At 54.3% G+C, this 27,324-nt stretch overlaps 1 protein-coding gene across 1 annotated transcript; it reads left to right on the forward strand.

The window, feature by feature from the left end:
* The first annotated feature begins 461 nt into the window (after nt 1-461).
* On the forward strand, nt 462-27,324 carry ACVR2B (activin A receptor type 2B). The gene is made up of 11 exons (XM_068982212.1): nt 462-513; nt 20,929-21,136; nt 21,373-21,482; nt 21,638-21,789; nt 21,868-22,011; nt 22,513-22,656; nt 22,975-23,123; nt 24,682-24,796; nt 25,441-25,579; nt 25,684-25,814; nt 27,130-27,324. The coding sequence occupies exons 1-11, from the start codon at nt 462-464 to the stop codon at nt 27,322-27,324; spliced, it is 1,539 nt and encodes a 512-aa protein (XP_068838313.1).

Below are 27,324 nucleotides of genomic sequence, written 5' to 3' on the forward strand. Positions count from 1 at the left end.
CTTTGTATCCAACATCCGGGTTTCCCCGCTGGCTCGGCTCCGCGGCCGCGGCTCAGGAGCCATTTTGGACTCGGTTCAGCTCCCCTCCCCCCACCCCTCCCCCCGTTCATGGCCCCTCCGGACTCGGCCCCTGTGCCCGGGGCCCGGGCCCAGCCCCGCCGCGCGATGCCTGAGTCGGGCGCGCCCCGGCCCGCGCCCCGCCGCCGCCCCCCGGCCCCCGCGTCGTCCCGGAGCCCGGGCCGAAGCCTGCGCCGCCCGCAGCGGCCCTGAGCCCGGCCCCGCCGTCCGGCCCTTGGAGCCTGCACGCTGCCGGGAACGAAGGCGCAGGAATCGCGCGGGGAACGAGGCCGAAGGAAGGAGCGGGAAGGAGAGCGCAGCCGCCGCCGGGCCCTGCGCGCCCCGGGAGCGCCGCGCGGCCCTGCCCGCGGGCTCCGGGTGTCCGCGGGGCGGCGCCGCGGAACATGACGGCGCCCTGGGCGGCCCTCGCCCTCCTCTGGGGATCGCTGTGCGCCGGTAAGAACGAGGCGCGGCGTGGGGGGCGCAGGAAGGGCGCGCGGAGCGGCTTCGGGCGCCGCGCGGTGTTTACCAACAAAGGGCGGGCCCGCGGCCTCCTTGCCGCGCCACCTGCACCCAGCTTGCACCTCCCGGGGCGGGGACAGGGGGCGCGCAGGGCGCCCCGCTCCCTGGTCTTGGTGGGGAGGTGATCTTGCCTGTGCGGCGGCCTGCGGAGTTCCAGTTCGCGGAGGCGACCCCAGGGTCGGGGTTCTGGCTATATGAGCGCGTGGAACCCAGGGAGAGTGAGATGAAAATCGGAGCATGGGGAAGGTGGCCAAGAGGGGCGGGCAGATCTTATACGGAGGTAGCGGGATTGTAGGTGCAGCAGCGGCTGGGGGCAGGATTGCGCGACCCTCAGAGCCACTTAGGTGTAGCGGAGCGAAGCGGGCCCCTTCACACAGCCCAGAGGAGTCTCCTGCACTCCACCCCACCACGTCTGCGTGGTGTTCCCCGGGAGGCGCGCCGTTGGCTCCAGCTCTCACCTACGCCCGCTTTCCCTGCGGCGCCCCGGTATGCGAGGTGCGGTCACTCCAAGAAACTGCTTTGTTTTGGGGCACCTGGAAGGAGAGGTGGGGCGAGAAGAAAAACCAACAGGTCCCTATTCGTTCTGACCTCTGGGAAAGCACGTGGCGGGGGTGGGTGACCCTGCTAGCGTTCGGCGTGCGTGCTGGCGGCTTAGGGTGGGTGGGTGCGGGTGTATGCACACGGAGTCCCGCTGGGAGATCGCTTTTTCCCCCTGGCTGGCGCACAGATTTTTCCTCTTTTAGCGGTACTGGGACGCGCCCTATTCTAGTGTGCGCGCGCGGACAGGCTCCGCACTACGCTTCGGATGGCTCTGGGCAGCCCACGGAAGCCGCGCATTAAAGCTTCAGGGAGAAGCCCGGGACGGTCTCTTAGGCTGGTGCGCGGCAGCCGGGGAGCTGGTCCTGCGCGCCTTTGTTCCCAGCCCCCATTACACATGCAGCGCGGGTCCCCTGCCGCCCGCGGTGGCAGCAGCTTAAGAGTCTGGGAAACCCGCGAAGGGCGGGGCTGGGAGTGCAGGGGCGGGGCTGGGATCCCCGGGCTGCTGCGGGGGTGGGGATCCCGGATCTCCTTATCCCCACTCCCACTCTACCGGCCTCCTTTCCGATGTATCGTGGCTTAGCTGTCTGCACCGAAGGCAGGTAACTTCTCCTTGTGGAGCTTGGAGCTGTGTAACTTGAATGCAGCGAATGGAAGACAGAGAACCCTTATTGGTGGATGCATGCGTGCTCAGTCAGGTCCGACTCTTTGCGACCCCATGAACTGTGGCCCGCCAAGCTCCTCTGTGTCCATGGGATTGTTCAGGCAAGAATACTGGAGTGGGTTGCCATTTCCTCCTCCAGGGGATCTTCCCGACCCAGGGAGCCAGCCTGGATCCCTTGCATTGGCAGGCGCATTCTTTACCACTAGCCACCTGGGAAGCGGCCCCTTATTGGTACTTGGGCACAGTATGGAAGGGAGTCATGGATCTTTTGGAGCCATTTCTCGTGTCACAGAAGCAAAGTGTTCATGGTGTTGAACCTGTTCCTTTCTCTGCCTTTGAAGTTTTGCTTTGCGATGCTTTTCTCCCAAGTGAGATCTCTGAAGTGAAGGAAGACATTGGCCTCTAGAGGGAAGGGCTGCAGTTAGCCTACTTTACTAGGCAAGCAGCGGCTCACGTGGCTGTCTCTGGATCCCTTCTGGAGGTGCTGGGCTCTTCCAAGACCAGGCCTTCAGAGCTGGCCTCTTCCCTAATTAACTCTTCTGTCCTGACCAGTCTCAGGTCCCCAGCTGATTAGGTGAGGCAGGGTGGGATTGGGTCCCTGGGATTGCCATGCTCTTCCCTGGCTTGGGCAGTGCTTGTGTGTGTGTGCTTAGACCTGAGCCGGCTAAGCTCCTCTGTCCATGGGGGTTCTCCAGGCAAGAATACTAGAGTGGGTTGCCATGCCCTCCTCCAGGGGATCTTCTCAACCCAGGGATCGAGTCCAGGTCTCCCGCATTGCAGACGGATTCTTTACTGTAGGAAGGTGGGAGTCACTGTGTGTTTCTTGTGGTCCCATCAGCCAGTCCTCTGGTGGCCACTACCTGACTTGTGAGGAACTATGGGAGGAGCCTCAGCAGACCCCAGTGGGGGCAGAGCTGGTCCTCCTGTTCCTCCATCCTCCTGGATGTGCTTCCTTCAAACCCTGGGCTTGCTGTTTAGAAGTACCCCCACCTCCTTGTAGAAGGAAGGTCTAGGATGGCACTGTCAAACAGCAATATAGAGGGAACCACATAGAAGACTTTAAACTTTTCTGGTAGTTTTGTTAATAAAAGGACAAAGAAACAGGTGTGTCTTAGCCTCCTCAGGGCGCTAAACAAAATGCCACAGGCTGTGTGACCTAACTTTTTTCTCCCAGTGGAGGCTGGGAGTCTGAGGCCAATATGCTGGCATGGTTGGGTTTTGGTGAGGGCTGTCTTGCTGGCTTACAGATGGCCGTGCTCTCATTGCATCCTCACATGGCCTTACCTGGTGCTTCAGGTGGGGATACTGGGGGCACTGTGATTTTTTTTTTTTTTTTTTTTTTGCTTTCACTAACCCCATCAAGGAGGCTCTACCCTCTTGGACCTCTAACGTTTTGCAAAGACCCCCATCTCCAAATCCCATCACATTGGGCGTTAGAGTTTCAACATAAGAATTTTGAGGGGACAGATTCAGCCCCATAATAAGGGCAAATTAACTTTAATGGTCTATTTTATTTAACCTAACGTATATTACACAGTCATTTCAACTTGTAGTCAGTATTAAAACAGACATTTTACATTCTTTACTGTCGTCAAAATGCACGGCATATTTTATACTTACAGAATGTCTCAGTTCAGACTTTGTACATTTTATATGCTCAGTAGCCTCATTTTGCTAGTGGCTACCGTATTAGATGCTGCAGGCCTATTCGAAAAGGCAGAATGGATGCTGCAGTCATGGTGTACAGTGCTTGATACAAGATCAGCATTAGTGAGTTTTGCAAGTCTTCTGTGATCTGTGCCTGGCCAAGTGTCCTTGGGAAACAAGTCATTGGCTCTTGCCTTGCAGAGGATATCCCAGACACACATCTGTGTATCCCCCAAGAATCCTGACCTCTGTCTGCGTACTTGGGCTTTAGATCAGGGCCTGTGGGTTGGAGAGCATGCTGAGTGGAATGTCAGGGGCCCCTGGCTGGGGAGGAGGACCAGATTTCTGTCTGTCCCATCAGAAAGTGCAAGCCCTGACTGCTCCCTGGTGTTCTCGTAGACAACTACTCTCCCACCCAAAGATGTGCCCCATTTCCTCGGGGGGACATGTGTATGCAATGAGTGAAGTGACTCTCAGGCCCAGTGTAGTGGTAGCTCTCAGGGACACAGACCAGAGAGTCACGGGCCCCAGGTACCCTTTCCCGGGGAAGGGTGTCCGTGTCCTCGTACCTGCTAAGCACTCCAGGCTCTGCCCTGGCTGGCTGGCCTGGCTGTTCTTGGGGAGGAGCGGGCACTCCCCTCAGCTCTTAGAGATGCTTCCAAGGTAGATGATGTGAGACACTCACCCAGCCTCCCAGGCTGTCCACCTGGGTCAAACCACACGAGGCCATGATGACCACTCACTACTCTACAGGGTCTTTCTGGTCATCCTGATTCCCCCAGGTAGCACCTGGACCTCTCCTGGCACTTTGCCTAAGGAACTTCCTTTCTAGGGAACCCAGTGAAGCGTGCCCATCATACACTCTGAGGATCCTATGAGAGCTGTGGATTTTTCCCCAGGAAAATGCAAATAGAGAGTGCGTGTGAGAGTGAGTGCATACTTGGTGCACACTCACTGTTTGCACTGATACCAGGTAACTGTGGCCCCCTGGGTGGAATTTTGTGAACGCCTGGCTCCCTGCCCATTGTTTCAGGGGACAACATGCTGTCCTTGGCGGGTGTGCTGCACCGGGCGGGTTCCACCTGCCTGTTCTAGCCACTGCGTGTGACTTCTTTGCTTCTGCCGTGTGTGACCCTGCCCACCGTCCACATGACAGCCCTGGTTTCCTCCCTGCACCCCTACCCCCACTCCTTCCTTCAGGAAGCCCTCCTTTGAGTGCCTGTGCATTCAGCCTCCTACCTGGGAACTTAGGGTAGTGCAAGTGACGACCAGATCTACTTGTAAATACTGGCCCTTTACCAGCTACTGGGATCTGGGGACCTAGGTAGGCGGTAACTGATCTGGATCCTTCTTTTGAGAATGAGATTGGACAGACAGCCCTCAGGCAGGGTCCTGGCTGGCTCAACCTTGACACTGTTGACAATTTGGATCCCATGATTCTTTGGTGTTTGTATAGGTGGGAAGGGGGGGTGTCTTGTTCATTGTAGGATGGTTTGCAGTATCCCTTGGCCTCTACCCACAAAATGCTAATATTAGCACTTGTAATCCGGAAAACCAGAAATGCTTGGAGTGGAGAGGGCATAAATCACCTGATTGAGAATCTGATCTAGAATGTTCTCATGATTTTAAAGGGACAGAGAGTTGTGGGAGATAGGGTTAATGGCTAATACCATCCCCCTTATTTTTTCCCCCCAGGGGCGCGTGTGCATACTCACACACACACACACACACACACACACTCACACACACACACTTTGCTCATAAGATTCAGGGCGGAAGGTTGGATTCTAAAAGTCTGGGAGATTCCTGCTTCAGCGTCAGGGTTTGGTTCAAATTTGTGCTTCAGGAGTGCCGCTGGCCACCGTGGAGAGAATCCTGGCGTCCTTGAGTTTTCCCAGAAGTGGTTCAGGTTTCAGTGAGGCGGCGATTGCGGGGGGGCGGGCCGCCTGCCTGCCGCCCCCGCCCACCACTCTGAGTGCACCGCCAGGTTCGCATCTTGCTTCGCCCGCCCGGGCCGGGGGCTCGGTGTCCCGGTGCCCCTGTGCGCGCACCTGGCAGCCGACGCGGGCCCAGCGGAGCATCGGGCATGCCCTCCCCCGCGAGCCCTGCGGGCGGGCCGGCCGCCGAGCACCCTGGGGAGCCGCCGCCGCCCTGGGCCTGGGGCTCCGAGGCCGTGGACACCGGGGCGGGGGCGCCGCCTCTCCCCAAAGGTATGGGGCCGCTGCGCAGCTCCTCCCGGGCCGGGGAGGTGTGGTGGGCAGCGCGGCTGGAGGCTGGAGACCAGATGGGCGCCGGCACCACGGCCCCGACCGGGGGGTTGATCTCTTCCGGCGCCTGTTGGTTGTTCTTGGCAGACTGGCAGCTCCCTGTTCTTCCTCCACTCCTCCCCCAATCTACTCGCGGCTCGACTCCGGAGCCTTCTGCGGGGGATCTCCTGTCTGATCTTGAGATCAGCAAAATACACCTTGCTGAACTGAGCACTATTGCAGAGTGGGAGGAAGCAGTCCCCAAAGCTTCAGTTTCCAAGTACTCCCTGTCGCTGCTGTGTGGTGTGTGAAGTGCTTACAGGTTTTTATTTTGTTTGTTTGTATTTATTTATTTATTCTGTTGGTGTTAAGACTTTCTGCTTCCATCTTTTGGGTTTTCCCAAAGGGGACTTTGTTGCCGTCTCAGGATTCTTTATCTTTTTTCTCTTCCCTTCCATTCTGTCACCTGTTCTTTGTTCCAGAATAAACACCTCCCCCTTGTTTGGCCTTTCTCCACCAAACTGCGGCCTGCCATCCCAACCCCAGAGGCGCCTGGTCTTTGCCTGCTCCTGGACGCCTCAGTTGTTTGGTGGGGATGGGGGAGAGGAGAGGCCGCTGGCCTCTTCTGAGTCTGATGGTGAAGTTTCTCAGTGCTCTCTCTGTCTGAGAGTATGGTAGGTGCTGGAAGCCGACTGGTAATGCAGGCTGAGATTGTTCGGGAGTTCGTCGGGCCTCCCCGGCCCAGGATTAGCCTTGGCTTTTTGCATTTGGACAACCCCATGCCTTGCCCTGGTTCTCCCTGTCTGGGTGTGCACATACATGTGTCTTTTTCAAACTCTCTCAGGGACTGGCGGCCCTAGCGGAGTGTTTTCAGTCATGGGCATGTGATCGCTGGGAGTGGGTGTGGGAAAGGAAGGTTGCTGCCCCAGTGGGCGGATGTGAGTCCTCCTCCTCCCCGGGTTGGTGGGGGGGGTTGGCTTTTGGGGGTCTGGCCTGCCACTCACTGGGATGACTTCTCTCTGGCCGTTTTCTGGGCTGGAGCTGAGGCGTTTTGTGAGGTGAGTGCATATTCTTGTTTGCAAACGTTCCTCTGCCGACTATTTCAGTTCCACTCTGACAACCAAGGAGGCTAAAATTAGTTCTGGGGAAGGAAAAGGAAGGCTGCTTGGAAACCCAAGCACTTGGCTGGAGGATGGAGGAGGCTGCTTCCTGGGGCTGGTGGCCCAACGTTTCAGGGAAGATGTGACCAGACCAGCTGTTGTCTGTCCATCCAGGGAGAGGGAGGGGCCGCTGCCTGCCTCCTAGACAAGCACCAATGAAAACGGGAGGCTGACTTGGAAGTGGCTGCTCTTGAGTGTTGACGCCAGGATGTTCTCTCCTCCTGGCCTGTATAGTGGAGCACAGTGTTTGCAGGTATGAGGACAATGCCTTTTAACGTCCAGTTTCACTGACAGCTCTTCTTCCCCCTTTCCCCTCATTGACTCGGAAAGCATGCGTGAGTTCTCAGTCTTGGACTGGCAACCCTGGGTTAAGAAACCATTACTGTATTCTGTTTGAGAATTACCCTCCTGTCCAAGTTTGACATTCCCTTCAGGGCCTCACAGGCCAGGCAGACCAGAGCTCCCCTTGGAACTGCTGGCTTGGGTGGGAGTGCGTGCGTGCCTGCCTGTTGCTGCAGTCACGTCTGACTCTCTCTGACCCTACGGACTGTAACCTGCCAGGCTCCTGTGCGTGGAATTCTCCAGGCAGGAATATTGAGTGGGTTGCTGGGCCCTCTTGCAGGGGGTCTTCCTTACCCAGGGATTGAACTCACATCTCTTATGTTTCCTACCTTGGCAGACAGATTTTTTACCACTAGAAAGTAGGGGTTAGAGGAGAGCCCTTGGGGCCCTGAGGGCAGAAGGGAATCAGGGTTCATCTGCTCTGGAGCTTAGAAAATAGAGGGGTAGAGGAGTCAGGTGAATTCTGGTTTCCCTTCCCACATGGCTGCTGCCTCCTGTGAAGCCCGCACCCTGACCTGAGAGTGAGTCCTGCAGGACTCCGTGGGGGAGGCGAGCTGGCCCAGTGCGGTCCTGTCTGCCCTCCTGAAAAGCCCCTCCCAGACCTCCGCTCATCCTGGGGTCTCCTGGTGGGCCACCTGGGGTGTAGTTGATAGTAATAGTCACTTTGGCCATAACTTCTTGTCCCATTTAAAATTCTTGTTAATTTTTAGTTTTATAAGTAACACATATGGATTTAGTTGCAGAAATTTAGATATTACAGGGGAACCCATGGTCTCTTTTGCCAGCTCTGTCTGCCTTCTGAATCCACTTCCAGAAATGAGCCTTCTCCAGTTGGTGCAGTTTGACCTGTGTATCTATAGAAGTATTAGACTTAGAGAAAGACAGAAAGCTGTTTTTTTCTTTTTAACCTAAAAAGGTATTACTCTTTTCCAAACATTTAACTGAAGTATAAATTATGTATAGGAGAGTGTAATTACCATAAGTGACAACTTGAGTTTTCACAAACTGAATATGCTGATGTCATCAGCATCCAGATGGAGATACTCACCCCTTCCCCACTGAACCCTTTCTTTCTCCATTCCAGTCTTGACCTCTAAACCCTGGAGGGTAATCACTGCCTTTTTTTAATAGCATATGTTAGTTTAGCCTGACATTGTGCTTTGAAGTGTAGTGAAGTGAAAATCACTCAGTTGTGTCCGACTCTTTGCCACCCCATGGACCCCATGGACTATATACAGTCCATGGAATTCTCCAGGCCAGAATACTGGAGTGGGTAGCCTTTCCCTTCTCCGGGGGATCTTTCCAACCCAGGGATCGAACCTAGGTCTCTTGTGTTGCAGGCGGATTCTTACCAGCTGAGCCACAAGGGAAGCTGTCATTGTGCTTTAAAGGGATGTAGTCTTGCAGGATGAACTGTTTTGTGTCCCCATCTTTTGCTCACCGTGTTTCGTAACTTGCATCCACCTTGTCACATGTCGTGGTTTTGGTGGTGTGTGTGTGTTTTTTTTCCCCCACCGCATGGCATGCAGGATCTTAGTTCCCCTGGCCAGGGATTGAATCTGTGTCCCCTGCAGTGGCAGCATGGAGTCTTCACCACTGGACCACCAGGGCAGTCCCCGTCGTGGCTTTTTAAGCTCGGAGACTTGTTCTGGCAGTCTTTTTCAGTGTATATGGGTCTACGCCAGTCTTTTATAGTGTGAAATCTCAGAGTTCGGAGATAGGCTGCGTTTTGTCTGGTCTCCTGTTGATGGACTTTCTGATTGCTCAGTTTATGCAGGTTGTTTGCCAAGGATTGATGACAAGAGGAGAGAGTTCGGAGTCACAGGGCATGTATGCTTTGAATTTTAATATAGATATCGAGAAACGATTACACACGGTTATACTGCGTTGTGGTGGTGTGTGTGTGTTTGTGTCCCTGTGTAATGGTAGGTTACAGGGCTTGGAAATCGCCCACCTCATGAAGGGTGTCCAGACAGGAAGGATGCCCACTTCCTCTGACCTGCTGTCTAAGGAGCTCCAGAGAGGCTGCTTCCCACGTCTGTGCCGATGGAGGGAGGTGGCAGTGGACCGACCAGGATGCGTCCGGGTTCAGGGTGGATGTGCATGTGTGCGTCTGTGTGTGCTCACCAGTCAGGCTCCACGCTGCCTCCACCCCCGGAGGAGCTGAGGCTCTTGCTGAAAGTTGTGGAGGGCAGGCTCTACTGGTACAGCCAGTGCGTTGGACACATTCTGGGCGTGGCAGGATCCTGGTGTCTCGTGTGGCGATAGTGGAGGTAGGGAGGATGAGAGAAACTTGTAGAAGAGTGGCCTGGAGTCTGGGGAGAGGCTTTTCCCAGCAGAAGGGGCTGCATGCGCTTCAGTTCCTGGGTGGGGTTGTGGCTTCTTCCCTGGGACCCGCTTCTGCCCTGACTGGCTGAAGAACTGAAGAGGGCAGGTTGAGATGGCTTGTTCTCTAGAGCCCCTGCTGTCCCAGTTCCTTCCTCACCACGCGCTCTGTTCTCTCACTGCTGTTTTCCTGGGATTCCTTGTGTGAGCCCGCTTGTCAGGCCGTTTGTGGAGCTGGGTGGCAGTGGGTACTGTTTGTAGCGTGAGTGACGTCCAGCTTTCCCACATTGCACAGGTGATGGGCGCTGTCTAGGTAGTAATCTGCTTAGGCTGCAGAATGGCACAGACTCGGGGGCTTCAGTAACAGAAATTAATTTTCACTGCTCTAGAGGCTTGAAGTCCAAGACCGAGATTTTGTCAGGATGCTCCTTGGCGTGCGGAGAGCTGCCTTCTTGCTTGCCCTCACACAGACTTCTCTCTGGGCGTGTCTCTTCCTCCTCTTAGAAGGACAGCAGTCCTGTCAGAGCCCCACCCATGTGGCCTTGACTGACCTTTATTACCTCTTCAGAGACCTTATTTCCTAGTACAGTCATATTGCCGGTTACGAATTTGAGGGCAAGGAGATGCAGTGCACTTCACAAGAGTCTAAAATAATGGAGTCGGTTGAAAGGGGATTGTTTTCCCTTTGACTTACCCTTTGGAAGGGAAGTTAATTTTCTTCAGGACTCTGCTTTGGGGTCAGTGTTCTCGATTAACACTTTCTTTGGGCAGTCTTATCTGCACTGGTGATCTCAGTTGCTGTGTATGTGTGGAGGTGTCCTCTTGAGCTATTATATATAGTCCTGAAAATATATTTAAAAACTGGGTCAAAGTAGATATGGAGGTTCCCTCTTTTGATGATCAGCATCAACCCTTTTTCTGAAGGCACCTGGAAAAGATGGACAAACAGAGAAAATACCTCCAGTTGAAGGCATTGTACAGCTAAGAAGATAGGGCATACCTACCAGGCCAGGATCCGTGTGACTGCAGAGGCCCTGGGTGGTGACTTTTACATCTGAGTCTGTTTTCAGTTGCACATGGGCAACTGAGAGGCCGACCCTTGCACTTGACACCCTTGCGGGGCGAGGAAGACAGGAATTGGAATTTGAAACAGAGGGTAAGTATAGTGAGCCCTTCTTTTTGGTTTGGGACCGCAAAGATACAGAGTAGAGAGGGAGCCAGAAGAAGACAAACTCTAAAGTGGGATGAAGATGTTAGGTGGTGGAAATCATGTTGCTTCTCAGCTTTCTCTGCAGCCAGTTTAGGACTCCGTGTGGCCATTGGCCACTCGTGTATTTGCTTTCCGGCTTCAGAACTTTACTTCTGCGGTTCTTTGCTGTTCCTTTTGTCTTTATGGGTGTATGCCTTAAAAACCTTTTCTTTGCTGTGGTTTTAATGGGATTACACGAAGGAGCAAAAATAACATTTGTGTATAATCCTTGACCTTTTATCTACAAGCTCTCTTGCCAGTGTCCTTCAGGAATGATGGGCTCTGGAGAAAGGCAGGCGTTGTGGAGAATGGTCCTGGGCCCTTGCTTTTTAGCTGTTGGTTCTAGTTTTGGCTGCGCCGAGGCTCCGTTGCTGCTCGGGGTTTCTCTGGCTGCTGAGTGCAGGGGCTCCTCTCTGGCCCAGGTGGCTTCTCGTGGAGCAGGGCTCTGGGGCGCACGGGCTACAGTAGTGGCTTCCAGGCTCCAGAGCGCAGGCTGAGCAGTTGTGGTGCGCCCGCTTAATTGCTCCGTGGCACGTGAGATGTTCCCGGATCAGGGACTGAACCCTTGTCTTCTGCATCGGCAGGCTAATTCTCTACCACTGAGCCACCAGGGAAATCCCCCCTCCCACCCCCCCCAACCTTGTTCTGTGGATGGTGTTAGGGGATCATTTACAAAGTCGAAGCTGAATGTGACTCGAGGTGACCTAGCTTGATTTCTTGTTCTGCTGGCACTAGTCGTAAAGAACCTACGTGTCAGTGCAGGAAATGTAGGAGATTTGGGTTCCGTCTCTGGGTGGGGAAGATCCCGTGGAGGAGGGGATGGCAGCACACTCCATTTTGTGGAGAATTTTGTGGACAGAGGAGCCTGGCAGGCTGTAGTCCATAGGGTCTCAAAGAGTTGGATATGACTGAAGCGACTTATCATGCAGGCTGGTAGAGCTCCTCTTGTCACCCTTGAAAATTGCTCCGGACTTGCATTTCTGGCGATAATAGTGAACAGAACAGCCAAAAAACCTCGTTATACAAGACACGTGGAAATGCTGGATAAAGTATAGCGAATATCCTTTTTAAATGTATATTCATAATTGCATGTATAAAAAAGGAGAAGCAAGAGTGGGCTGGAAACTAGAGCTGTGCCCTTTCACTGGCGAAAGCTGCTTTCTCCTGAGGGACTTTGCCTCTTTCCGTAATTTAAAGATGCGGGTTTAGTAGCAGTGTGTGAGGCACAGGAGATAAGATGCGGAACTGCAACTGAGGCTCTCACATGATAAGACTTCTGCAGGGTTATTCATTCAGTGAAAGTATGGACAAGAGGGAACGTTCTTTTCCTGATAAAGGGAATAGATAAATTGTTGATTACTGGGGAGGTGGGTAGTTCCACTTGAGAATTTGTAACCATAGATCTGTGTGCTTCCATGAGCTTGGAGTTGAAGTTTATACCATCTGTGTTTCCTGGGAACCTGAAGTTGAATAATTACAGTGATTCCAGATTGGTACTGTCCTAGAGAATTTGGCAGAATTTGGCAGAAGCAAAAATACAAATTATTTCTGGAAAAACTTGGCTTCACTTTTTATTCCCACAGAAAAGGCCGCCACTGAACATAAGTTCTGTATCCAAAAACAGAATCAAAAATTCCAAAACACACAGGGAAACAAGATTCCATGAGTGAAATCATCAAAAGTAACAAGTGGGATAAATAGATGTTTAGGAAGTTAAATTATGGAGTTTATATAAACTAGAGATTTGGAAGTATGACAAGAAATGGAAGTATCAGAATTGACCAAGAAGGTTTTTTTTTTTTAAGTAGAACTTGTCGAAATAAAATAATAGATTAATTGAATTTATAAATTACTTAGAACTAAATAGCAAATTAGACCCAGCTAAAGAGAGAATTAATTAGTTGGAAGTTAGATCTGTGGAATTATCTATAATGGTGTTTAGACACAGATTAGGCAATGGCACCCCACTCCAGTACTCTTGCCTGGCAAATCCCATGGGCAGAGGACCCTGGTAGGCTGCAGTCCATGGGGTCGCTAAGAGTCGGACACGACTGAGCGACTTCACTTTTACTTTTCACTTTCATGCATTGGAGAAGGAAATGGCAACCCACTCCAGTGTCCTTGCCTGGAGAATCCCAGGGATGGGGGAGCCTGGTGGGCTGCTGTCTCTGGGGTCGCACAGAGTCGGACACGACTGAAGCGACTTAGCAGCAGCAGCAGACATAGATTTGAAAAATATGAAAGCAGAGTTAAGAGGCTGGTCTGATGCTTGTAACAGGAATGTCAGAACATAGAACAGGGAGATATAAATAGATGCGGAAAAAGTGGAAACAGTGACAGATTTTATTTTCTTGGGCTCCAAAATCACTACAGACAGGGCTTGCAGCCACAAAATTAAGACTCTTGCTTCTTGGAAGAAAAGCCATGACACACCTTGACAGCATATTAAAAAGCAGAGACTTCACTTTGCTGACAAAGGTCTATATAGTCTAAGCTGTGGTTTTTCCAGTATTCACGTATGGATGTGAGAGTTGGACCATAAAGAAGGCTGAGCGCCAGAGAGTTGATGCTTTCAAACTGTGGTGTTGGAGAAGATTCTTGAGAGTCCCTTGGGCAGCAAGGAGGTCAAACCAGTCCATCCTAAAGGAGATCAACCCTAAATATTCACTGGAAGGACTGATATTGAAGCTCCAATACTTTGGCCACCTGATAGGAAGAGCCAACTCATTGGAAAAGACCCTGATGCTGGGAATGATTGAGGGGAGGAGGAAAATGGGGCAACAGAGGATGAGCTGGTTGGATGGCATCACCAGTGCGATGGACATGCATGTGAGCAAACTCCGGGAGATAGTGAAGGACAGGGAAGCGCTGTGTGCTTCAGTGCATGGGGTCACAGAGTTGGACACAATGACTTAGTGTGCAATAACAACAACAACAAAGAATTTTTCAGAGTCAATGAAAGATGTGAATCATCAGATTAAAAGCATATTCTTCTGAGCAGTATGGCAACCCACTCCAGGATTCTTGCCTGAAGAATCCCATAGACAGAGGAGCCTGGCAGGCTACTGTCCATGGGGACACAGCTGAAGCGACTTAGCACGTAACTGCATAAGCCCATGCCTCTGAGCAGTACAAATAAACTTAAACATTAGCTCATTAGTGAAATTGCAAGAAGCAGATCTAAGAAAGCAACCAGAGGGAAAAGACAGAATATCTACAAAGTTAAACTAATCAGACTTTTCTGCAGTAATGGTGAAAGCCAGAAGACAGTGGAATAATACCTTCAAGATGCTGAGAGAAAATTACTCAACCTAACAGTTTATGTTCTTCTAAACTGTCAGTTAGGAAAAAGAACAAAGTGACATTTTCAGAGAGATAAGGCTTCTTTATCCAAAGATCTGTACTGAAGAAAGGTGTTCTGTAGGAAGGACAGTGGTCCTGGAAGGAAGAGTGGAGTTCCAGAATGAATGGGTGCGCAGACAGACTGATGGAAGTATGGACTGAGAAAAAGATGCTGACTGTGTAAAACCTAAATAGTATCTGCTTTGGGAGGCAGATAAGAAGATGAACAACCGACTACACGTGGAGCACAAATATTATGTTAAACTAATTTAATGTAGGTTGGACGGAGGTAATTAGAACAGTGAAGTTCCAATAAGGGATAGGAGAGATGTTGATTAACTTTCGGCTTTTAGCATAAACGTACACGTTGAAGGTTAGCCTATAATGAAATGGAAATAGGGTGCAAGTGGCTGAAATAACGGAATTTGAAACATGCATCCATTTGGCTGTGCCAGGTGTTGCGCACTTGGGATTTTTAGTTGCGGCATGTAGGGTCAGATCTAGGGATCAGACCTAGGCCCCCTGCGTTGGGAGCAAGGAGTCTTGGCCACTGGACCCCCCGGGAAGTCCCTGAAATGGGATCTAAAATGATAATCTAAAGGTGGTAACCGTAGAGAAAAAACAAATTTAAACGTTGTTCAGCCACCAGGTCGTGTCCGACTCTGCAGCCCCGTGGACTGCAGCATGCTAGGCTTCCCTGTCCTTCACTGCCTCTCAGAATTTGCCCAGACTCATGTCCATTGAGTTGGTAGTGCCATCCAGCTATCTAATCCTTTGTTGCTCCCTTCTCCTCCTGCCCTTAATCATTCCCAGAATCAGGGTCTTTTCCAGCGAGGTGGCTCTTCACATCAGGTGGCCAAAGTATTGGAGCCTCAGCTTTAGTGTCAGTCTTTCCAATGGATATTCAGGGTTGGTTTCCTTTAGGATTGGCTGGTTTGATCTTGCAATCCAGGGGACTTCTCCAGCGCCACAATTCGAAAGCATCAGTTCTTTGGCACTCAGCCTTCTTTATGGTCCTGCTCCCACATCTGTACATGACTGTGGGAGAAACCATAGTTTGGACTAAACAGACCTTTGTTGGCAAAGTGATGTCTCTGCTTTTTAATACATTGTCTAGGTTTGTCATAGCTTTCCTTCCAAGGAGCAAGTGTCTTTTAATTTCATGGCTGCAGTCTCTGTCTGTAGTGTTTTTGGAGCCCAAGAAAATAAAATCTGTCACTGATTCCACTTTTTCACCTATTTGCCATGAAGTGATGGAAACGGATTCTGTGATCTTCGTTTTTTGAATGTTGAGTTTTAAGCCAGCTTTTCCACTCCCCTTTCACCTTCATCAAGAGGCTCCTTAATTCCTCTTCACTTTCTGCCATTAAAGTGGTATCATCTGCATAGCTGAGGTTGTTGATATTTCTGCCAGCAGTCTTGATTCCAGCTTGAGTTTCCTCCAGCCCAGCGTTTCTCATGATGTCCTCTGCATATAAGTTAAAAAAGCAGGGTGACAGTATACAGGTGTTGTACTCCTTTCCCCGTTTTGAACCAGTCTGTTGTTCCATGTCTGGTTCTAACTGTTGCTTCTTGATCTGCATATAGGTTTCTCAGGAGACAGGTAAGGTGGTCTGATACTCTCATCTCTTTAAGAACTTTCCACAGTTTGTTGTGATCTGGACTTTAGCATAGTCAATGAAGCAGATGTTTTTCTGGAATTCGTTTGCTTTCTCTATGATCCAGCAGATGTTGACAGTTTTCTTTCTAGTTCTTCTGCCTTTTCTAAACTCTACTGCTGAAGCCTAGTTTGAAGGATTTTGAGCAGGACCTTGCTAGCATGTGAAACGAGCGCAGTTGTGCGGTAGATTGAACATTCTTTGGCACTGCCCTTTGGGATTGGAGTGTCCTGTGGCCACTGCTGAGGTTTCCAATTTTGCTGACGTAGTGAGCACAGCACTTTAACAGCATCATCTTTTAGGGTTTGAAATAGCTCAGCTAGAATTTCATCACCTCCACTAGCTTTGTTCGTACTAGCCTTTCCCAAGGCCCACTTGAGGATGTCTGGTGAGTGATCACACCATCGTGGTTATGTGCCATTAAGACCTTTTTTTGTATCATTCTTCTGTGTATTCTTGCCACCTCTTCTTAATCTCCTGCTTCTGTTAGGTCCTTACCATTTCTGTCCTTTAATTGTGCCCATCCTTGCATGAAATGCCCCCTTGATAGCTCCAGCTTTCTTGAACACAGTGGTACTTGTAATGGGACCTGTAATGGGGGGTTTCTTGGCTGTGCTGGGCCTGCGTCGCTGTGCACAGGCTTCCTCTCGCTGTGGCAGGCGGGGTCTACTCTGATCGCCGTGTGGGGACTTCTTGCAGCGGCTTCTCTTGTCATGAGGCACGGGCTCTGGAGCACGTAGCTGCAGTAGTTCTGCTGCACAGGCTTAGTTGCTCCGCAGCACATGGAATCTTCCTGGACCCGGGATTCAGTTTTAGATCAAAGACAGTATTAGGTTGAGTGGGGATAAAAGGAAATACAGAAAGCTTTGAAGTACGAGTTGGATAAAGATTAATTGGGAAAATACTAACTACGAGAAATGTCATATAGCTGTGTTAATGTCACGTTAAAGTAGGCTTTCTGCAAGGAGCAAACAAATGAAAGGGGGTATTTTGTAGTAAGAAAAGTTTTATTGGAATATGTAAAAAATTTCTATAACCCAAAGGAGAAGCAGCCCAGCAGAAAAATGGGAAAGGACGTGAACAGGCAGTTTTCAGAAGGGGCTGACACACACACGCATGACCACTCTCACAAGCGATTAGGAAATGGGGATCAAAACCGTGACATCCGATTTCACCCTGGCCCGGTTAGCACGTCACAGGGGCTGAGGGGTGGCTCAGTGGGGCTGGAGTCTCTTGGGCACGTACAGTGGTACATCCACGTGGGAGAACAGTGTGACCGTGTCCTGTAAGTTGGAGATGCTCATCCCTGGTTCCCCCATCTCTGATCTCTAAGCTGTGGTGTATCCCCTAGAGGAACACCCGCTTGTGAGAAGACACACAGGAGAGGACCCCAGGAGGGTCCATGGCGGTAGGGCTTACATCAGCAAATGTTGTCAAGAACCCTAAAAGTCCAACAGGAGGATGGGCCCTGAGGTTGTGGTCTGGCCGTACAGTGAGCTGTTCGCTAACACCGAGAGTAGAGGCGTCACAGAGCAGGTGAAGAGGGTGTGTACTCCACAGCGAGGCAGCCTTGGGCTCAAAACCCGGTTTTGACCCTTAATAAACATCTTGGGTAGAGTTGTTCTCGTGTGTGGGAGAAGTTCAGAGACGGGCGCAATCCACTGTGGGATTCTTTTCTGCCTCTTGTATGTGTGTGTCATTGCACGGTGCGTGCACACGTGTGTGTGTGTGTGTGTGTTTGTCTGATGCTCCAGCCCTCCTCCTCACCTCCACTTAAGTTCCCTTTATCCCGCACACACCAGCCATCCTACTCTGGTTGTGGGAAGATGGTGAAGAGCATCCTGTGTGGACCGGGGGAGGCGGAGTCACAAACTCAGATCCGGATATTGTCGCTGGCCGCCCCCACCTTCGGAACCCTCCTTGGCTGCTCTGGAGGAGCCTGCAGTGACAGCGGGAGTTCAGCTAAGGGCAGGTCCCTCCTCGGGGCAGGGTGAGGGGAGCCCAAAGCACGGCCTCCGGGGAAGGGAGCCTGACCTCTGTGTGCACTTGTGTGGCGGGGTGGGGGCTGTCTCTGCGCAGACCTGGAGGCTGGACGACGCGGGAGAAGGCTGGGCTTGCCTCACTTGGCCGCCTCTCTGGCTTGGTGGCTCCTGCAGGGAGCGGGGGGTGGTGACCTGGTGCCTGAGGTGGGTGGCATCCCATTCTCACTGCTCCGCATTGTAGGGGGACTGTGCCCATAGGGAGGCGGGGCTGTTCAGGGAGCCCCAGGAACCAGGGGCAGAGCGCAGCGGCCGGCTGGCTGCTGGGGTCTGTGGTACCTCTGAGAGCTGTTGGCTGAGCTGAATGTTCCGCAGACCCAGAGCTCGGGGGTCTCCAGGGGAGGCGTGGCTGCTCCGGCTGCACACCCTCCCCGCAAGGTCTGCCTGAGGTCTCCAGCCCGCTCTCTCCCCCCATTGGATTTCCCCCTTGTCTCCCCAAGTGCAAGTTGGGGACATCCAAGGCCAGCTGGCCTGGGAAACAGACCTTGCATGTCACAGCCCATCCATTCAGGTCCATCCTGCTCTCAGATCGTGGGTTCTGAGTGGAATCTGCAGGTGGTTCTGTGTGTCCAGGATTGGGGTTTCCGTGTCTCGCCTGGACTGGGGGCTTGGGGAGCACCAGAGGTGTCTTCCCACCGACGTGTAGACTCCTTGGAACATCAGGACTGCCTCTTGGGGACACTGCTGCTTGTATACCTGATTCCTTGAGAGGCTAGTGCTCAGGTTGGCTGGTGCTTGGGGTAGAATGAACCCCTTATCCTCATGTCTTCGGGGGAGGTGCCCCTCTGGGCTCTGAGGCAGCAAGTAGGGGCACAGCTTCTTCTCCTGCTGGGATGGGTGAATGGGCGGGGGTTGGGGGAGCCTCCTGTGTAGGGGGCCCCGGCTCTATGAGTGTGGGCAGGAGCCCTGTGTCTATTAAAAGGCGGAGGCGGCCTTGTGGTTGGAGTGTTGCCAGAGGCTATAAATAGCTGAGTGTGTGCAGAAGGAGTGCCAGGGAGGAGGGAGGAGGGGGATTCCTCTCCAGCTGGCAGCAGAGTATGAGAGTGGGGGGGCATGGAGCCTCCCAGTCTCCCCGAGTCCCCCTGGGGCTCTGAATACAAAGCTCTTGCAGGTGTGGGTGTACACACCCCCAGCCTGATGGGGCAGGGGGCTTGTGCTGTGACGAAATGGCGTTGGCAGTGGGGAGGGATCTGACTCTGATATAACAGTGATGGTGCCAGGCATCGTTCTCACTTAAAATGCAGTAACTCACGTCATTCTTGGGACAGCCAAGGAAGTGGGTTTGTTAGCATCCCCTTTACATGAGTGGGGAAACAGAGGCACGAGGTGGCTGGGGCACTTGCCGGGGGGGGTGTCCAAACCAGGACCTGAATGGGGTCGGGGCCCCTTTTGTTCAGTTGGTGTGTGGGGTTCCCCGGGTGGCGCTAGTGGTAGGGCACCGCCTGCCCGTGCGGGAGGCGCTGGAGACATGGGTTCTGTCCCTGGGTCGGGAAGATCCCCTGGAGGAGGGCACGGCAACCCACTCCAGTATTCTTGCCTGGAGAATCCCATGGACACAGGGGCAGCAGGCTGTAGTCCATGGGGTCACAAAGAATCAACATGACTGAGTGACTTAGCACGCATGCACGTGTAGGAGGATCTTGTCAGGTGTGGGTCCACGGTCATCCTGAGCCCTGGGTCTTAACTGGAGCCTTGAAATTTGGAGTTCCCAGCCCTGTCCGCATGGGTCCTGCTCACAGGAGTGGCCAGAGGGGTGCCTGCCTGGTCAGCAGCCTGGAGAGAGGAGCTGGGCCAAGCCTGGAACACTCCTGCTGTCTGCTAACGTCTCTCGTCCGGGCTCCCAGCTTTATATGGGGCGCGGAGGCTTGTTGTCTGAGCAGAGATGGACCCTAGGGCTTGGGCTGCAGGCTGAGGCCATCCCTCGTTTTCCCCTCCCTCGACAATCCAGCTCCAGCCATGAGAGAACTATGTCCTTCTGTCTGGTTATTGGTCCGTCCTTCTTTCGGCGCCTCTGCCCATCTTTCCAGCCTGTGTCTGGACCTGGTTCTAGCACTCAAGACGGTCAAGGTTTCTGCTGTCAAAGCATCAGCTTTGCAGTCCTGTGGGGGAAGCCTGACATTTAAGAAGCAATCATCAAGCGCATTTGTAATGTTTTGTTTCTTATATGAGTATTTATTATGTTATTGTCTCTGGGGGGATTATTTGGTTGCATTATTTTTGTACTTTTTGGATGTCTGGAATAACCCCTTAAACAGCAATAGGCAATTAGTCACTTGGGATAAATGAGGTGATGGAGGAAGTGCAAAGGCCTGTGGAAGTGGAGAGTAATTGGCCTGGCCTCCAGGGAGAGAGGAGCCAACATTTAAAGGAGAAAGTGGGGAACGTCTTTCAGCCAGAGGTAGTAACTTGTGTGAAGCCTGGAAGCCGAGCATATTCAAGAGCCTGGCAATGTTGCGTGCTGCAGTCGGGGGAAGGAGGGTGGGGTTGTGCCCAGCACCCCGTCTGTAGCCCAGCTTGGGGGTCTGGCCCACAGGTCACCAGTCTCCGAGGACCCCCACTAGATTTGCTGACATGGAGGCAGTGGGTCCCGTGTGCCCTCTGGATCGGGGGCTTTGCAGAGTATGCAGCTGCCAATGCTGCTGCAGGTGGGCGGGGGGAGGGGGAGGTGTGTGCATCGTTGGCACCAGCCTGGGCCCTGCCGCAGCGTTTGGTCTCCTAGGTCCACCCCATTCCCTCAGCCCCGCCCCTGGCTAGCAGAGGTGCTCTGAGACAAGACAGAGAAATGGGCAGGAAGCTGCGCTCCTAGTTTCTCGGAAGTGGTCCCCGAGTTTTGCACCAGAACCACCTGGGACCAAAGGGGTGGTTAAAAACACAGATCCTGCCCCCACTCCAGTTGGAGGGGTCTGGGCTGGGCCCAGGAATGGCATGTCTAGCATCCCCCTCCCGCCCCACTCCAGCACACGCAGTGATTCTGACAGGCCAGGGGTCTCGGGCCCCCTGCTGTGGTGCAGGGAGGCCCCCCAGAGCCCCAGGTGTTGGCCGAGCCCCTCCCTGCGCACCTGGCTGGCAGTCTGTGGCCGCCCCTCCTCCACCCCAGGGCCCTGGGGTGGTTCAGCAGCAGCTGCCTCCCCCGGGCACAGGTTCCGGGCGCGGGGAGGCCGAGACGCGGGAGTGCATCTACTACAACGCCAACTGGGAGCTGGAGCGCACCAACCAGAGCGGCCTGGAGCGCTGTGAGGGCGAGCGGGACAAGCGGCTGCACTGCTACGCCTCCTGGCGCAACAGCTCGGGCACCATCGAGCTCGTCAAGAAGGGCTGCTGGCTGGACGACTTCAACTGCTACGACAGGTGCCGCTGCCCCCGAGGCCGGGTGTCTGGAGCCCACCCAGGCTCTCGCCGGGTCCCCAGTGATGCTGGGGGAGGTGTCCACCCTTGGATCTCCCTCCCGACTCTGCGTCCCGCTCCTGGGGAGCCCGACCCCCACGGTTCCCCGTAGGGATCTCTGTCCGTGGTGAGGGCTTTGGCTGGGCCGCCCTGGGAGTCTGTTCCTCAGGCGAGCTGTGGGTGGGAACCTGTGCCTCCAGGCAGGAGTGCGTGGCCACCGAGGAGAACCCCCAGGTGTACTTCTGCTGCTGCGAAGGCAACTTCTGCAACGAGCGCTTCACCCACCTTCCCGAGACGGGCGGCCCAGAAGGTGAGGGCGTGGGGGGGGGCAGATGTGGGCCGGCCTTGGCCCCCAGGTGCTCGGCTCCTGCGTGGGGTGGGGAGCGGCTGCAGGGGTCTCTGCTCTGGCCCTGGAGGTGTGCAGGTAGGCGGACTGTGTGACGCTGGGCTCCGTGTGTCCCCCAGTCACGTACGAGCCACCCCCGACAGCCCCCACCGTGCTCACTGTGCTGGCCTACTCGCTGCTGCCCGTCGGGGGCCTCTCCCTCATCGCCCTGCTGGCCTTCTGGATGTACCGACATCGCAAGCCCCCCTACGGCCACGTGGACATCCACGAGGTAAGATGGGGCTGGCTCGGGGTGGGGTGGGGTAGATCCTATTACGGCCAGATCCTGTTAAGCCCTCGATCTCCCCAGGACCCTGGACCTCCACCCCCGTCCCCTCTGGTGGGCCTGAAGCCTCTGCAGCTGCTGGAGATCAAGGCTCGGGGGCGCTTTGGTTGTGTCTGGAAGGCACAGCTCATGAACGACTTCGTGGCTGTCAAAATCTTCCCACTCCAGGTGTGTGTCTGCCTGTGGGGGGTGGTCTCCAGGTCATCGGGCTGGGGCCTGAGCCCTCCTGCCCAAGAGCAGTCCATACCCTGTGCAAGCGGGGTGAGAGAGGAATGGGCCCCATTGCGGGTGGCAGCGTTTATTGTGGGCCTAGGGTAGGGCTTTCGAAACCCGGATTTGCAGAACCTCAGTCCACCCTGGTTTTTAGGGTTTTGCTTTGACATCAGGTTCTGCTTAGAGGCCCTGGACACCAGGCTGACGGAGCCATTGCCCAGGACACTCTGCTTCTCGTTGGTTGGGTGGTCCTGGGCCGCTCCTTTCTGTCACTCTGGGCCTCAGTGCCCCGTCGTAAACCAGGTGCTGGGCTTAGTGATCTCAGGGCTCACCGCTGGCCTGTGGTCCCGGCCCAGCTGAGTGCTGCCCTGCCCTTGACAGAGGAGGTTGGGAGCGGGTGGGAAGCTGCCAGGTGGCGTGGCTGCGGTGGGGTTCAGCTGCGCCTCCCTGCTTCAGGACAAGCAGTCGTGGCAGAGTGAGCGGGAGATCTTCAGCACGCCTGGCATGAAGCACGAGAACCTGCTGCAGTTCATTGCCGCTGAGAAGCGAGGCTCCAGCCTGGAGGCGGAGCTGTGGCTCATCACAGCCTTCCACGACAAGGTGAGCCTCGCCCTGTGGACCCTGCTCCCGCGGGAGGTGACCGTGGGCCCCACCGTGGCCTTCCCCTGAGGTCCCTTTCCACGGGTGTGGACACGAGGGTCTGCAGGAAGAACCCCTCTCCCTGGGATCAGTTGTTGCAAATAGAAGTAGTGACTTCATAATTATCACTGTCTGACACCACCCGCTTCCCAGCCCCTCCTGGCCTCGTCGGTGCCAGCCTCCTGGTGGGGCACTCAGCCATCTGACCCACGGGTGCGGCCCTCCAGGGGCAGGGCTGGATCCTGCCCGCGTGCCCAGAGCCTGTGCCGTCTCCTGTAGGGCTCCCTCACGGATTACCTCAAGGGGAACATCATCACATGGAACGAGCTGTGTCACGTGGCGGAGACAATGTCTAGAGGCCTCTCATACCTACACGAGGATGTGCCCTGGTGCCGGGGCGAGGGCCACAAGCCATCTATTGCCCACAGGTACCTGGGTTAGCAGTTGCCCTCTCTTCTCTTGACCTGGAGCCACAGAGAGGGTTGGAGGTTGAGAGCAGGGCCCGGGGAGGGTCGGGGGGCCGGTCTCAGTTTCATAAACATGCTTAGCCACTCTGTGGTGTGTCAGGGGTAACTCTGGCCCTTCCCCTGCCTTCTTCTGCCCTTGTCTGCTCTGGCTGTGGTCTTGCAAGCTGGTTCTCTGGTGCCCTCCAGTGGCCACAGAGGGAAGTGCTGATTCTGTCCCTGGTTGGAGTCCTGTGCATTGATCCTTGCTGTGTTACAGCATACGTATCCTGTTAACTGTCAGAGTGACGGCGTGTGTATGTAGCCTCTGGAAAACTCTGTAGTCCTGGGAGAATGAGCTTTAAGAAAGGCGAATAATGGATTATTATGAAAGGAATGTTGACCTCACAGATCCCCTGAAACAGTCTTGGGGATTCTCTGGAGTCCTGGGATGGTGCTTTGAGAGCCAGTCTGTGTTACCTCCTCATCACAGTGGCAGGCACCACTCTAGACACTCCGAAATGCCAAGTCATTTAAGCCTCCTAACTGCTCTGTGAGATAAGTACTATTTTTCCCAGCCCTTCTTACAGGGAAAGGAACAGCAGCACAGACAAGATGACAGTTTAGTGTGGTTCTCTGACTGTGAGGGAGCCTCAAAGCTGCAGGGCCCCAGTGGGAATAATATGAATGACATAGGGCATTGACTGTAGGAAATTACCATTTTTGTAGGGCAAACTCGGTTGAATGCTGACTCTTCCATAGGGTCCAGGCTAACAACAGTGCATAGGAAGTGTGCCAGGGGTGGCTCTAAGCATTTGTCCATCAGTTGAGTCCTCAGAGGAAGGCTGAGACAGGCATGAGGAAGTTGAGGACCTGCTAGGGAAAGGCAGAGCTGAGTGCAACCCCAGCACCCACTGTGCCACCTCCAGGGCAGCTCGAACGTCTGGGGCAGCGGTCCCCAACCTTTCTGGCAGCAGGGACCAGTTTTGTGGAAGACAGTAGTTTTTCTACAGACTGGGGTGAGGGTGGTTTCAGGTTGATTTAAACATGTTACATTTACAGTGCACTTTATTTTTATTACTGTATTAGCTCCACCTCAGATCATCAGGCATTAGATCGTGAGGTTGGGGACCTCTGCTCTGGGGCCTGCTCAGAATCAGGCAAATTCATCGAAACTTCTCTTCTCATTCACATCCCAGATGGTGTAAATTCTTGCCAGGAAACTCACATCCCCAGCTGCAGTGCCCCTCCTCAAACCCTCTGAGAATGTGAGAGCCGGCCTTTGATGCTGGGGACTGGACAGGGGTCGTTGTTGCTCTGACAGCTCTGGTCGGAGTGCAGTTAGGGATTCTCACACTGACGGAGCGGGGTGTAATAAGCTGCCCACCTGGGTGGCTTCGTGGAACTCCAACCTGGTGCAGACCCCGCTCCCCACAGGGTGGGATGGGCCCCGGCTTAGGGCTCTGGGAGTCCAGGTGGGAAGGCAGGAGCAGGGCCGATCGGACCACAGGTTCGGCTCCATCTCAGTCCACCGTCTCCACAGGGACTTTAAGAGCAAGAATGTATTGCTGAAGAGTGACCTCACTGCTGTGCTGGCTGACTTTGGCCTGGCTGTTCGGTTTGAGCCAGGGAAACCTCCGGGGGACACTCATGGGCAGGTGATGAGCCTCAGGGGTAGAAGATGGGGGTGGACACTGCCCTTCTGGTGTCAGCTGGCAGGGGACAGGGATCACCCTGTGAGATCAGAGTTGTCTGAGAACCCCAGGGGCAATGCTCTCATTTCACCAGTGGGGAGGTGAAGCCTGGAGGGTGGCGTGGCTTCCTGCGCCGGTCAGGGAGAAACAGATTTCCCTTCCCTCTTTCAGTTGTAATTATTAAACAAGATAAAAATAAATAAGTGTATTTTAAGAATCCAAATCAAAAACCTGGAGAAAAAGTAACCTAAAGGTAGACCTGAGCAGATCATCCTAAAACAACTGCTGTTAGTATTTTGAACTATTCTCTCCCTTCTGTTTTTGACGTCAGTCTCAGTAAAATACACATTATCTGTGGAGCCCCTTGTGGTGTTGATGGAGTTAAGAGGCAGCAGTTCTGTGGTAGATTACTACTGTCTGGAGTGATACTTCACAGTCGTCATTACATCGTGCCCCTTGTAGGCCTCCCCGCCCCCTCCCCTCCACAACCATGGGGGACAGCTGTCATTCTCGATGACCCTGCTGCGCACACGGGCTGTAGCTCCCGTATCCTGTGAGTGCGTCTGTACGTGCTCGGTGACCACAGCCCCTCCTCTGTCCTCACGCAGGTGGGCACGCGGCGGTACATGGCCCCCGAGGTGCTCGAGGGAGCCATCAACTTCCAGAGAGACGCCTTTCTGCGCATCGACATGTACGCCATGGGGCTGGTGCTGTGGGAGCTCGTGTCCCGCTGCAAAGCTGCCGACGGTGAGCAGGGCGGGAGCCCTGAGCATCCTGGGCATGGTGGGGGAGAAGTCGGGCAGTCGGGTTACCCCCGCCCCCACCCCCGCCTTGGGACTCACTCTCTCCAGGACCTGTGGATGAGTACATGCTGCCTTTTGAGGAGGAGATCGGCCAGCACCCGTCCCTGGAGGAGCTGCAGGAGGTTGTGGTGCACAAGAAGATGCGGCCCGCCATCAAGGATCACTGGCTGAAACACCCGGTGAGGGTCGGTGGGGGGCTGCGGAGGCGGCTGTGGGCATGGGATGCTGACGGCCAGGAGGGGAGCTTCACCCAGCCGCCCTGTGCGGCAGGGCCAGAGGGGAGGGCTCAGGCCGCAGGCCCAGCCCCACCTCCCCCCGTGCGTTGCCTCCCTTCCACCTGGGAGTGTCTGTGCAGGCTAGTGCGCTCCAAGGCGGCGGCTCTGGTTTTGACCCCAGCGAGTGATGGGACCTGAAATCCTGGATCTGTCCGTCAGTAGTTGGGTGACATCTGGCAAATTGCTTTATTTCTCTGAGCTCTTGTCTCCTCAGGGTAGTATTAGATTTAAGGAGTTGCTGTACCTTACTGGGCAGGACACCTATCACTTAAGTGTTTAATACGGCTTAGCTCGGATGAAGTAATCGCTTTTCCTTGCCCTCATCGAGTTTTTGGGCCTGGGCTGAGCTACGTGGCATCTGGGCCCCTCCAGTCTGCGGACATGTACAAAAGACCCCAGCTGTGGAAACCGTTAACATTTCTTGGGAGGATATTTGCCTTGAGCTCCACTGACTCCCTTCCCCCTGGCACCCTAGGGTTAATTCTGAAGGACATCACTGGGGGCTAGCGCTCTTCCCACATGGTCAGGGGTTGAGCTGTGGAGGTCAGGTTCTGCTGCCATGCTGCCTGCTCTCTGAAACCCAAGACTGCAAATGGAGAAAATACAGGCACCGGGAGAGGGGAGCTGGGCCTTGCTTCTGCCTCAGACTTTCAGTCTCTCAGGGCAGAGACTCTGCGGTCGCCAGTCCAGTTCCCTGACGTGGAACAGGCCCAGAGGGAGCTGAGTGTGGCCTACCGCCAAGCAGGCCGGATCGTTCTGAGTATGGGTGGGCACTTTGCTCATCTTACGGCCTTTCCCAGGTTCACGCAGTTGGTTCTAGCACAGGGTGTCAGGCCCCATTCCCTGGACTCTGGGGAGGTTCTGGGGGCCGTGGGGAAAAGGGTGGGATGAAGTCCCCCTCTGTCTCCACTGTAACTGCACATTGGGCCCCTGTGTGATTTGGGCTTTGCCTAAGATCTTGTTGCAATGTCACCAGTCCAAGGCAGGCAGCCCTGTGGGCCCTGGATTCCCTTGTTGAGTATTGAGGTTCAGTGGCCCTTCCCTGGGGGCTGTGGAGGAGGCTGGTGGGCTCAGGACGCTGACTGCTGGCAGGGGAGTGTCCCCCAGAGCCCTGTGGACGGGCCTGTGGGCTCAGTCCTCAGGAACATCGCTGGTTTGCTTGTCCTCACTGAGGGCCACCAGCAGAGGCATGCGTTTCCTCTCTCCCGCTGGTGTGCAGGGCCTGGCCCAGCTCTGCGTGACAATCGAGGAGTGCTGGGACCACGACGCGGAGGCTCGCCTGTCCGCGGGCTGCGTGGAGGAGCGAGTGTCCCTGATCCGGAGGTCGGTCAACGGCACTACCTCGGACTGTCTCGTCTCCCTCGTGACCTCTGTCACCAACGTGGACCTGCCCCCGAAGGAGTCGAGCATCTAA

The sequence above is a fragment of the Capricornis sumatraensis genome, chromosome 10 (genome assembly GCF_032405125.1).
Source record: "Capricornis sumatraensis isolate serow.1 chromosome 10, serow.2, whole genome shotgun sequence".
Lineage (NCBI taxonomy): Eukaryota > Metazoa > Chordata > Mammalia > Artiodactyla > Bovidae > Capricornis > Capricornis sumatraensis.